The sequence below is a fragment of the Phaethon lepturus genome, unplaced genomic scaffold (genome assembly GCF_000687285.1).
Source record: "Phaethon lepturus isolate BGI_N335 unplaced genomic scaffold, ASM68728v1 scaffold10913, whole genome shotgun sequence".
NCBI classification, from domain to species: domain Eukaryota; kingdom Metazoa; phylum Chordata; class Aves; order Phaethontiformes; family Phaethontidae; genus Phaethon; species Phaethon lepturus.
The window spans coordinates 7897-21622 of record NW_010526987.1 but is presented as its reverse complement, the minus strand read 5'-3'; the positions used below and the strand labels follow the sequence as shown (position 1 = coordinate 21622).

Here is a 13726-nt window from a genome sequence, read left to right as displayed (position 1 = left end):
CCCTACAGAGTTATTATTTAAGAAGCAATATACCTATGTCTTCCCCTAGACATCCAAGCCTCTTCTCTGCTTTGAAAAAATGTTTTGAGTAAGAATTATATGTTCATACCCCTAAAGAACAGCCTCATTTTCCCCCAGGTCAATGATCATACTCTTAGTCTCAACAGAAAAAAGCAGAGGCCACTGACAGAAGGGACTGCTTTATTCTGTAAGGGAGTTATAAGTGTTATAGGGATATAGTAAATTGTGAGCTAATTATATAATGCTTAATGTGATCATTTCACAGAAAAGCAAACTACTTCCGAAGGACAGAAACCAGTGCAGTGTGGAACTTGGACAAAATATGCAGAAGGAGGCATCTTCACTTCTCCCAATTACCCCAACAAGTATCCTCCTGACAGAGAGTGCGTCTACATTATAGAAGGTGACCAGCTGAAGAATCTTTATATTCTATCATCAACTGTATTTAAAAAAAAAGTGCTTTATTTCATTATGTGTGAAGAGTAGATAAAGCCTATATGCTCATGACAAGTCTTCTCAAGACACAAGATTTAGAGAAGCTCTGCACTTTTCCTTTTTTTTTTTCCAAAAAAATTAAAAATTTTGTAGAGCATATTAAGAAATACTGGAAAATACTTGATTTATTTCCTGACATCACTCATAAATTAGTTCAGGTGGTAGGTATGCATGAGTCATTTAGTAATAAACACAGTATAATTTATTTCAGGATATTCAGAGAATGAACAGAACCTAAAATGCTGTAACATGACAGAAGAAAGAATATTTTAAAATGAGTAAAAAAAGTGAACACAGGAAACAAAAATGCTTTTGACTTTTGTATAGGTATTTTAAACTTATCATAACTGAATCAGGGATGACAAGCATAGATAGGCAAAATACAGTAAAGTCATACAGAAAACATCCATATAGTGAGTGTCAATATTATTTTCCATTCCAAGTGTTCATGTGAAATGAAAATAAATGGAAAAAAAAAAGCCAACATCAAAACAAAACAGAAAAGAATAAACATTAACAGTGAACAGCTGTAAGACACAGTTTTTAAAGAGTAGACAGTTGCAGGCATGGAGATAATGTAAGAAAGGCTAGAAGTGTATTACAAGCAAGTTACACAGTTTCTTTCATTGGTCTTAGTACAATGGATGTTGAAGGGATTGTTGTAAAAATGAATCTGTGGAAAGTAATAGAGATTAGATACTGCCAGAATTTAAGAGCTGAAAGGATGAATTGGGTACAGAGTGGTAAGTCAGTGGAACCAAGAAGATTCATTCATGAGTTGTGAATACATGCAAAATACAACACTGATGCTTGTTCTATCCATGCTTGGTTGGACAGAATGATTAACTACTAATGATGGAACAGGAATTATAGAAATATTTATTCAACTAAAGATGCAGGTAGTTCCAAGAAAGATTTTCAAAGATGTATAGCTAATTCAAATTTCATTAGCTGCTTTAGAACCCCCCACTTGGACCCTTTAGAAATCAGTCTGTCTTTCCAAATCTAGTGCTGAGTTAGTAAAAGAAACATATTTCATAAAAATCTTCCAGGGAAATGATGGATAATAAACGTTTTATGTATTGGTTAGGGAAAAAAAATCACAGCAAAATGACACATCTCTGAATTACACTTAAGCGCTAGGTAACGTGACTGAAGTCAGAAGTAAAGAGATGATTATAAATCATGGTTTCAAACAAGCCCTTTAAAGAAAATTTATGCTTGTCCAATCTTCCCTCTTGAGTCTGGACTTTAAGCAGATGTATTGTAAACATTTAAGTTCTTTCATAGTTTAGTAATTGATTTAAAATAAAAATAAAATTAAAAAAAAGACAAAAGTGTAGGTTCAATGCATACTACTGAGTGTTACATTTTTTTATTACACTTACGTTGCTAGATCCAGGTATTTTTGCATATATTGATCAAATTATCTTTCTAACATTCCTGTGAGGCTGCGAAGAAGTAAGTCTACTTTATCTTCAAGGATCTGAAACACAGAGACATGTTTTATCATTAAAGAGAAAGGCAGTGGAGGAAGAATACAGACCATTTTTGTAAACCCTAGTCCAGTATCTCAGGGCATAAGGTGTTCCTCCTCTCAGAAAGAAGGTCCCTGAAAGCCCTTTACTGTAAAGACCTTTATCTTTACTATAGTAGTTAAGTACTTATAAAAATATAGTTAATAAGCTGAAAGGTGGCAAAATACACTGTTGAAATAACTTGATTTAGAATAGCTCACTTTGGAAATAAGAACAGTTTAGGAAAGAAAGATTTAATCAAACAATTTTTATGATGAAGATGAAATTCCATGATGACAAGTTTGGAGCAATGTATAGTAGAAAGAAAAACCCAAACTCAACAGACAACTTGTAATATTTTATGGGAAAAAAATCAATCTGGGAAAAAAAAAAAGTTTCACATAATTTCTTACAGCTTTGATATTTTCTGCTTCCTCTCCAGCCAAAATCAACAGTTTAGATTGTACCAGGTATTTTAAAACCCATGATGATAGCAGCTCTATTAGTATATCATTTGATGAGAACCATGCATATTCTACAACATTTTCAGCTCTGATCTCCCTGTCTGTTTCTATCTTCTAAAAATATCAGAAATAGTCGTGTCTGAAAGATGTCACAAAAATAAACAGAGATGTAGTAAAATGCCTGAGCATCGATATTTTAAAAAGTGGCAGTTTTCAGAAAAGTCAAAAGGAGACACACTGAAGGACAACAAAAATTATTTTGTAATTAGAGTGAATTATTTGTTCATATTTATTCTTTTTAGAACATAGAAAGATGGCAGAAAAATTATACAGGAGGCTAGCAAGTGAAAATCTTATCCCATACCTTTATATTCTGCGAAACTCATTGGCATAAGATATTCAAGTTAAAAGATTGCAAAAAAAGAATTAATTATTTCACTAGTAAAAACATCTTTGAGGTAGGATAATGATCTATAGAGTGGATAATCCTTGCTAGTCCAGGACATAAACATCCATTCAATGTTAGAGTAAGCCAGAAACATCTCTATATGCGTCTTACTCCTGTATTTATTATTTAGATTCGAACGCTTTTCAAATGGCTTCTGGCTGCTGTGGAATACCAAGTACCAAGCTAGGGAGACTGTTGATATGATCCATTACAGCATTCCCACATTACTATCTCTCCTTTGTATGTCTTAGAGAGTTCAGCATACCAGGACTGTATATACCATACTGACAGCTGTGTGATGTGAGTTTAAATACGTGTATGAATCACCAGGTTCTGTCCTGCCTGCTTGCTTTCGTTCCTTTATTTTTTTGCTACCAAGCACAATCTAGGGCAGATTCTGATGACTTCTCTCACACATAGTTCCTACTGACTTTAGAGGACTTGAGTTTGGACTCCAGCATGTAGTGTGTTGTAATAAAACTGAATTTCATCTCATGATACAATTCTTTCCCCCACATTGTAGCTCATCTTAAATGTATGCAAACCTTTTATCATTCAAAATTACTTTGGCCAAGTAAAGAAGCTGGCAAAAATTGCCATGATCATAGACTGTGAGTTTCTAAAAGAGAAAAGGATTTCTGACTGCAGAGGCTTCTATCCTAGCAAAGGCATATGAAGATCAAACAGCTAGAAGTTTCTTTTTCTTTTTCTTTCTTCTTTCTTTTCTTCTATTTTAGTAGTAATGATAATTAACTATTGGAACAACCAGGAATTTTGAAGTCCAGATTGGATGCCTTTCTAAAAGAAATCCTTTAGGTCATCCAGAAGTCATAGACTCAGTACAAAAATTATTATGCTATAGAGGAGCTTCTGGTGAATCCCTTCAGCCTTTCAAAATGCATTGAGAATTTGGGTTTTTTCTTTTCTTTCAGTCTTGTTGGGCATTTAGAAAACGTAGGAAATAGCTGAGTGTACACATTAAATTCCCTGCTGGGCCCAATTTCATCCTTGTTTTGCATATTCATGATTCTAACCTGGCAGAATTCACAGCTGCCCAGAACAACCACAGCAGTGGCAGCATTAGGCTTTGCCAGACTGCAGAAAATTTGGCATGTGTGCTCCAAAGGGAAATTTGGACAGGCGATCTGGTAGGATTGAAGGCTTTTGTTTGGGTTAAAAATACCTGAGGATTGGGACAGTTGTACTTTATACAATATATCTTAAGAATTGGTTTGGAAATCCTGTAAGTGAAATACTTGTAAGATTTTTATCCATTCTTTAGTTTTTAATAATTAAATATTTATTTATAAATATAGGTATGGACTAGAATTATTTTATGGAGACATGAAATAAATCTTCCACTTTAAATGTTCATGAACATTTAGAGTTAGCTGTCTTGAAAGTCTTCCATGTTTTCACTAAAGACCATTAAGCTCTTTAATCATAGATTTTTCACAGGTGTTAGAAAATGGTCATGTATCACTGTAAAAAAAATCTCTGCTCAAAGCCCTTTTGTATTTCACAGTGTATTTTCTGTTCAAAAAGTTTTCATCAAAACAAGGAAAGAATCCTCTTTTAAACGGAGGCTATAGGTGGCTTTCTTATCAATAACAGCTGGACAACCAGAAAGACCAAAGATTATTGAAAACTATTAGTACTGTAGCAGCTCAGATAGGTGGGGGTAGGTGTTGAGTTCAGTGTCTTATATCCATGTAGTCTGGCAAATTGAAACAGATATTTCGCTTAACTTCAGCTGTCAGTTACACAGACATAGAGGCTGGTTAGAATTAAAAGCCTAATTGTGTGGTTTTGCTGCAACTGTTCTTCTGCTGCAAGTTGGAATCCAATACCTTTTTTTTGATTGAATGTAAAATCTCAAGACACCACTTCTGTAAGATAATTAGATGAAAAATATGACAAGACATGCAAGCATTAAGTAGTCTTTCCATGGTATTAAATATTTTTGAAGAAAGATAATTGAAAACTAAATATGGAAGACTTTAAAGAGTTGAAGTAAAAACATTTTATAAGACAGCTTCAGTGTATTTCATTTGGACTTGACAAAAACTTTTCCTGACATAGTAGCCACAGAAAATGTTTTGAAGTTGTCAATGGGCTTTACCTGTGTGTTGGTTTTGACTGGGATAGAGTTAGTTTTCTTCATCGTAGCTAGTATGGGGCTATGTTTTGTATTTGTGATGAAAACAGTGTTGATAATCCAGAGATATTTTCATTATTGCTGAGCAGTGCTTACACAGAGTCAAGGCCTTTTCTGCTCCTCACCCCACCCCACCAGCGAGCAGGCTGGGGATGCACAAAAAGCTAGAAGGGGACACAGGTGGGACAGCTGACCCCAGCTGACCAAAGGGATATTCCATCCATATGACCTCATGCTCAGTATATAAAGCTGGGGGAAGAAGAAGGAAGAGGGGACATTGGGAGTTTTATGGAGTTTGTCTTCCCAAGTAGTCATTACATGTGGTACAGCCCTGCTTTCCTGGACATGGCTGAACCCCTGCCTGCCCATGGGAAGTAGCAGAATGAATTCCTTTGTTTGCTTTGCTTGAGTGCATGGCTTTTGCTTTCCCTGTTAAACTGTCTTTATCTCAACCCACGAGTTTTCTTACTTTACTCTTCTGATTCCCCCATCCTACTGGAGCAAGTGAGCGACTGGCCGTGTGGTGCTTAGTTGCCGTCTGGTGTTAAACCACAACAGTCCTTTTTGGTGCCCGGAGGGTTTGAAATAATGGCAGGTTTGATTTGAATGTGCTAGATCAAATTTATAATTGTTTTTGCAGTTTAGCTATTAGTGGGCAGGATCCTGTGCTTGCCATGGGGCCTGCTTGCCTTATTGTACATTAGAGTCTAGTGCTTGTTGGTGGCTGCTTTTTGCTTTTGCTGCTTGTTGTATGGCTGCACTGCTTATCACCTTACTCAGCTGGGCCTGGGAACATTTTGATAATAGCAATGGTGATGTGCCTGGGCTGGCAGATGGCTGGGGCATTGCTGCTGTTCCCATGCTGCTGTACTGGACAGGTTGGAACTCCAGTGTGAACTCGAGCCAAGAGGACTGTGACCTGTGGATGGGTCCACAGACACCCTGAAGTGTCTGTGGCCGTGGATAAGCTCATGTGAGAGCAGGTACATCTTGAAGCACCTGTGGCTGTGCTTATGCCTGTGCCACAGCAGGTATATCCCTGAAGGGACTGTGGTCCAAGGATAAGTCCACGCTGGAGAAGGTCCACCTTGAAGTATCTGTGGCTGTGGATAAATCCATGTTGCAGCAGGTACACCTCAAAGCATCAGGGGCTGTGCATGAGGTCATACTGGAGCACTTCAAAGCATGTGGCAATGGATAAGCCCATGACAGAGCAGGTACTCCCCTGGAGGGACTGCAGCCATGGGTAAGGCCATGCTGGAGCAGATTTAATTCTGAAGGGATTATGGCTGTGAGTAAGGGTATGCTGGAGCAAGTATATCTCTGAAGGCATTGTGGCCCATGGATAAGGCCACACTGGAAGAGGTGCATGTCAAAGCCACTCTTACTATGGATAAGTCTACACCACAACATGTATATCCCTGAAGAGGCTGTAGCTCATAGATAAGGATACCAGAAATGACCGCTTCATCCCTCCTTTTCTGATTAGATGGCCAGATTCCAATCCAATCTGGAAGAATTGCATATTCTGGGGTTTTGTTTTATTTTGTTTTTCTGTAGCTATACATACGTTGTTATTAGTCATTATTCTGGACTTGTTCTCACTGTATTTCTGTAAGTTTTATTGTGACACATTTGCACACACTTTGTTGCAAAGGTTGTGGCACAAGATGTGTATTTATACAATATGTGCTTGTTTTAGCTTGCGTTTGGCAAAGAAACCCTTTGCTAAAGCCAGAGAATAAGTTCGAAATGATATGTTTTCATTAAAAGGAAGTTAAAGTTGGGAGTTTGAGTTGCAGGTTTTCATCCCTTATGGTCATTTCCATGAAGACTTCAATAATTTTGTTTCTTAGGTAGATTATTGCAAACAAAACATTTAACCTTTAACTCTAAATATTATACAAGATGAAGCAAATAAGTGCATTTAAAAGCACATAATGGATGTGCTCAGTCTCTGCTGATTGCAGAGAAAACTACAGCAATATTCTCACTGTAAAACTAGTTTGCAGTATGAGATTCAGAGAGCTACATGGAGGTTGTAGAAATTGTGCAGCTTTTTCTTAGGCTGTGCTTTCACTAGGTCAATAGATCTCACATGTAACTGTAGGCCTGATTCTCTTTTACCCACAAAGACTCCTTTTATACTCTACTGAGGCTATAATTGGTTTTAGGGCTCCTTTTCAACACCAAAAATCATATCAAATGATTGAGATATAACTCAGAGGGTGCCTCATGCTCATCATATGTTACATGAGTCCTGGATTCAGAGAAGACTTGTTAAGGGTTTAACTATGGCCCAGCACTTGTAAGCCTCTTCTTAGTATGAAAGAGAACAATGGAAGCCTAACACAGGAAGTTTATAAACGACAGATGTGTCATGTTAATCACAGAATCACAGAATCATTAAGGTTGGAAAAGACCTTTAAGATCATCAAGTCCAACCATCAACCCAACACCACCATGCCCACTAAACCGTGTCCAGAAGTGCCACGTCCACATGTTTTTTGAACACCTCCAGTGATGGTGACTCCACCACCTCCCTGGGCAGCCTGTTCCAATGCTTGAACACTCTCTCCATAAAGAAATTTTTCCAGATATCCAATCTAAACCTCCCCTGGTGCAACTTGAGGCCATTTCCTCTCGTCCTATCACTGAAATGGCGTAAAGCCATTTTTGGAACAGGTATCTCCTTGTTGCTGCAGATTGTAGAGTAGCCATACATTGTGGTATGATGCTGTCTCACACTAACAATAGTAGCAGAATTCATCTTCGTATATAGTTTGCAACATTAAAACATTACAATAAAGCATTTAGGTACCACCTACAGCATTATCAGGATGGAGTTTCTGGTACCTGACTCTGCAGTCTTTATGTGAATGATGAGTAGTTCTCAACAAATTTCTTTAAATGGAATAAGAGCATACAAAATAGGATCCCAGATTGAAAGGTGCTGATTGCTCTCTTCTGCCCTAGTATTGCTCAGTTAAGCTTAAATGAATATTTGTTATAAATATGTGAAGTCAAGTGTAGAAATATCTGAATAAAATTAATCAATGATGTTTTCCAGTTATTCAGTCTTCTAGTATGATTTAAAAGATCTACTTTCATCTTCAAACCTCACCAAGGGTAATAAGATCTTCTTTAGGAGCTTTATTATCTGATTTTAATTTTGTAAATCTTTTTCATGCTTTCAAAGTAGTTTCTTTTCCATGGACTGTGAATTTGGTGCAATTATATGTAAAGTTTTAGGTTTTGATCTTTTACTGTTGCATTTGTATGGGCACAAAGATCACAAATTTCCTGTGAATTGGTACAAATAACAACAAGCCAATAGTAAGAACTTCTGCAAATGTGAATTTCTTCAAACTGAGAACAATAGATAAGATTTCTTTCTTACATTAAATTAAATATTTCAATAAATATCAATCACCCAATTATATTAACATTGAAGTAAAGCTATTAAAATAATCTTTCTTCTCAAATAACATGTTTTATTAACTTCTTCAATGCTTCTTATAAAATGAGGCTGTATTTACATGAAATAGTTTTAAATGGGATCTGATTGTGTGCTTTTATGTAAAGATTGTAAGATTTACCTAATGTCTTCTTATTTAGTTCATTTTAAATAATCTCCCTTCTTATGTGAGTAATGAGCTCATCCCAAAAGCTTCAATTTAAAACATTTCAAAATACATACAAGATCTAGGTTCTGGTCATGCTGCTACTTTTTCATACTATTCCTGAGGAAAGAAATGGAAGGATAGTGACTGCTGGAGTGGCAGCAGTTTCTATGTTAAGCTTATGCACTCGGCTTGGAGTTTGATCCTGCATGTTTTCATGTGAAAAGAATGTAACTCAGGCAAAGCTCATAGCAATTTCAACCTCTTCTAATATGTGTAAAGTGTAGGACATGATCCCATGAGAGGCATAGCAGGCAGAGACACAACAAACCCTTGTCTTAGCAGAAGGCTTTGTCAGCAAAAGGTTGTATCACAACATTATCTAGATATTGAAGGCATACATTTTTTTCTATGGACAGGATTAAGCATAGGAACAACACACCCCAGGGATGCTGAATCTGTTAAAATTTGTAGATAAAGCCATGATTTTTTTTTCCTCCTTTTAAGAAAATACTATTTTCTTAAAAATAGAGAAATAATAGAAAATACTATTCAACCAGTAACTATTTTGCTTTATGCAGGAGATGTGAGGGAATATTTCTATTAGAGATCATTCTGACTACCACTAACCTTAATATCTATGAATAAACTTGGGGTTTTATGTCTAATTAAGTGACTGCTATAATGTTTCTTCAGGGTTTTCAGTAGAATATTGTTTGCTCTTCAGTTAAATGTTAATTTTGTTTCATCCTTGTTTAGTTTTTAAGTGAGAATTCACTACATTTGCCCTTATGTTTGAAATGAGATGATAAGTAATTCTGAGTATAAGCAATTACACTCAAGCTTGTCATTGACTGCAATACATATAGGAACAGAATTTCTCCTTCTTACTGTAGCACCGTTCTGATCAGTTATTTCTTCATCTTTGTGAGCACTAGGCAAAAAAGTATTCTGATTAACATTTCCCCCACCAAATATAAGGAAACATTGGTTTTCCAAATGCATATTTCTTAGAAAGATTTTGTGTTTGAACCAATATTTCCTAAACTGTATTTTGCTTTACATCATAGGTATCTCTCTTAGTTTTGCTAAGAACTGCTGTCATGAGCACTTTTTTAAAGGAAAAGAATAGACAAGTAAGCTGATGGTGTAAAATCTATAGAAATATAGACATACTTATTTTCAAAATCTTTTTTAAGCAAAATTATAAGATGTATACAAAATTGATATATTTTATTTTCCTTAATTTTGTTTTAGGTTTGAAGGATCTTGGTTTAGAAAATAATAAGATAATTTTCTTTTCATCTCTAGCTGCCCCTAGACAATGCATTGAACTACACTTTGATGAAAAATATTCCATAGAGCCTTCTTGGGAGTGTAAATTTGACCATATTGAAGTACGAGATGGACCTTTTGGCTTTTCCCCAATCATTGGACGTTTCTGTGGACAGCAAAATCCACCTATGATAAAATCCAGTGGCAGATTCCTATGGATTAAATTTTTTGCTGATGGTGAGCTGGAATCTATCGGGTTTTCTGCTCGGTATAATTTTACACCTGGTGAGTACAAACTATCACACTTCTTGATAGAAAAAGCTTAGCATAGTAACTTTACTAATGATGTTGAATAATTGTGCTTTTGAATAGTATCTTTAATGGGGACTATGTTTATTATCAAGGAAAGTATTAACAGATAGGAAAATGGTAGAAGGTATATATGTCTTTTGCATAATAAATAAGGCTTATTCAAGGAAGAAATTTTCAATACAGTTTTGTCCAAGATGCATATATTTAGCTTTTGCAGTTTTTAAAAGAATTGTTTTCAATCGAATTCTATTATAAGAAACAATTCAAAATGCTTCATGGGAAGTTATGTGTTTTATGCTTGATTGTTACACGGTGCAGCTTTTCTTTCAAAATGATCATTGATAAAGTATTCTAATAAAGAAATGTAATTATCTCAGAAAATTCCATCATTGCTTTTCCACTTCACCAATCATTTCCTCAACTGAGTGAATAGTTCTCCCTTTTCAATGACGCAAACTATTACGAGTATTGCCAGAGGAAGTATGAGGTTCAAATAATAAAACGTATTAAATATTTTTCTAAAAAAGATGTAAATCTTAATTGTAATTGTACAATTATTCCTTGTCACTTTTAAAATTTAATTCATTACAGTAAAACAAAATTCATAGTCACACTTTGCATTAATTCACCTCCTCTCCCCCACTTATTAACAAAAGATTGTTGATTTTAAATCTCTTTTTTGGCTGCAGCTACACTATACTGCACTGCACTGCTGGATTTGACGTAGTTCTGTACCTTCCTATGTATTGAGTGATGAGTCATACCTTAATATAGCTCACTTTAGAGCACTGTAATTATTATGCAATTTTGTCAATTATGTCACTATTGTTTCAGCTAAATTGTTGTATTAGGTGGAACAATATTCTTGAGAATATCTGCTAAAATTAACAGCCTCCAAATTCTGCTTGCTTAGTTATTCCAGTAGCATCATAGAAGATAGCAGGACTACTTGAATGTTCCTCTATGCAGTTTTCTTTCCCTCATGTTCCCTAATGCAAGAAAAATAGTTATAAAATTACCCAGCATAGTTCAATTTCCTTTTAAGTCAAAGATACTGTCTTCCAGAGGGTAAACATATTTAGAGGGTTCAAACAACAACAGAACACAGAATTTCTATAGCAAATAACCTGGTAGCCAGACATATGTATCTATTGCAAATGCAAAGACAGTGGATGAAATTTTACTATATCCACACATACTTGTCTCTGAAAAGTGAGTTAAATTCGTATCTCTCATTTACCATGGCTCTGTGGGCTTTTGCTATTTTCCTCCCCACCTCTGCAAAAAGTTCTTTGCTTTACATGTCATGTCCTTCTTGTTTCAAAGGGTTATGTATTATGGTTGAAAAGATGTTCACAGCACAACCTGCAGCTTATTCTGTCTGAGAAACTCTCAAGTGAAAAACAATTTCATGGACCATGTTTTATCCTCATTCCTTTTCTACTGATGTAAGGTGGATTTCTACACAGAGATCAATGCTGGTAAATTGCTATAGCAGCATAAATTATTTCAGACTTCTGATGAAACAGCTATGTCTTTTCTCTTTTTTCTTTTCCTCTATAGATTTCAATAGGAAGCCCTGCAAATGATAGAGGGTTTCTAGGAATATTGGCCAAAATGAGAACATGATTAATCTGACAAGTGCAACACAGCACTGCTGCCTCCTTGATCACCAGTAACAGGAAGCAGTTCTCATTTCGCATGATTACTTGACCAGTCCTTTATTATGTAGGCATGGAGAAGGCTTGACATTTTGAGATCTGTTGTCCAAATGTGTGCAGTGGGAGGGGTCACTGTCAGCTCATCAGAAAGAGTGATGGTTTTCAAGAGTGTATAAAAGAACAACACAGAGAGGTATTGCCTCCAGAAATTATCACCTTACATCATCGAGAACCATCTTGGGTAGTGACAACTTATTAAATTAAATTATGAACAAATCAGAGATCAGAAGAAAATTTTCAGCTAACCTCTCTTTAAAGAGCATCAGGAAAATGATCCAAAGCAAAGACTCATTTGGAAACTATTGTTGTCTACAGCAGCTGAACACTCAGGGCAGATGCAACTTGTTGCATTCATCTCACTGGGCACAAGCAGCACATTCTCCCTAATAGCAACCTACATAAAAGACTTTCCTCATCCCAATGACAAGCACAACAGAACTATTTATTTAGTACCAGCAATCTTTGATGTTCCCCACCCACCCCTGAAATGTTCCTCAGCTGCCACTTTTGCATTCAGTATCTTGATGGATGCTCTGTTTTGTTGATAAAGAAGAGAAATGTGATGTTGAATCCATGGGTGTGTAGCAAGATTAAAAAAAATTAACTAAATTTGACTAAATAGAACCTGCAACTATTTATTAATATTTGAATGGTACCTGGAGAAGCAGGGAAAGAAATTATTTACCATATCTCCAGGGTGTACAGAAAAGCTAACTGGATGAAGCGAAAAAAAGATCAATTAAGGTATAAGGAAAAATGTTGCAATGAAGATCTATCAGTCTTTGCAAATGGAAAGAGCCCTGTCACCTGAAGCATTTTAAAACTAGTTTGGACTAAGTCTTAAAGAAAGAAATTATATAAAACAGTCCTAAGGAATAAACTAGTATTTCGCAATTACTAGCATTTTTCAGTTTAATAATTTCTTTGAATCCTCGGTATTGAAATGGTTGGAACTCCATCCACCAATGCAAAAGTTCAGTGGAGTTTCAGCAGTGTCTCAACAGGCTGGGGTTTCAGGCATCTTGAAAAAAACATAATTCTTTTGCCATAAATTGTGTTCCATTTAAATAGATCTTTTTTCAGAGCACTTTTCAGCACTGTAAAAGGTGAGATCTAACAGAAGAAACAACTTTAATGACAAGTACAGAACTACACACAAAACCAACACAAACACACCCAGTAAGGGGTAAAACTACTGAAAATTTTGCAAAAACAGTTCCTTATTAAGAGGATAATTTAGGCTTTCATTTTTGTGATTTTATTAATTACAGGGTTAAGCAAGATGTGACTGAATGAATCTGTATGTATAATATAAGGAATGACTATTTTAAATGTCAAAATTCTGGGTTAAGGGAAAAAGTTGTAGGGTTTTTTTTTTATATTATTGCAGCTAAATACCAGTAATAACCAGACGCAATTTGGATGTAAAGTAAATTTTCAACCATTTTGTATACATGAGAATTTATAAGCAAAACAAAATATATTTACTCTTTATGTATTATTTTAATTTTATTTTTTATTGTTAAATATTGATTAACTGTGATAATTTCTAAATGGAACTATCTGAACCTATGAAACCTTCATAAATATAGACAAACATTCTGTTGTTTTTTTTCAAATCTCATGTATAAAAGAAATAATATATCAGACTACAATATTTTCAGGTTGCTCTGGTTAATTTAGAATGCAAAT

The 13726-nt window shown here is 35.4% G+C and overlaps 1 protein-coding gene across 1 annotated transcript in view; it reads left to right on the top strand.

Moving 5' to 3' along the window:
- LOC104617824 (neuropilin and tolloid-like protein 1) overlaps window positions 1-10286 on the top strand; it is a gene marked incomplete at both ends in the record, with an annotated part of 11684 nt that extends 1398 nt beyond the window's left edge. The window contains 2 exons of the mRNA XM_010283245.1: window positions 287-424; window positions 10038-10286. Of these exons, the coding sequence (XP_010281547.1) occupies window positions 287-424; window positions 10038-10286 (387 nt within the window). The remainder of the gene's footprint in view (window positions 1-286; window positions 425-10037) is intronic.
- Window positions 10287-13726: the final 3440 nt, after the last annotated feature.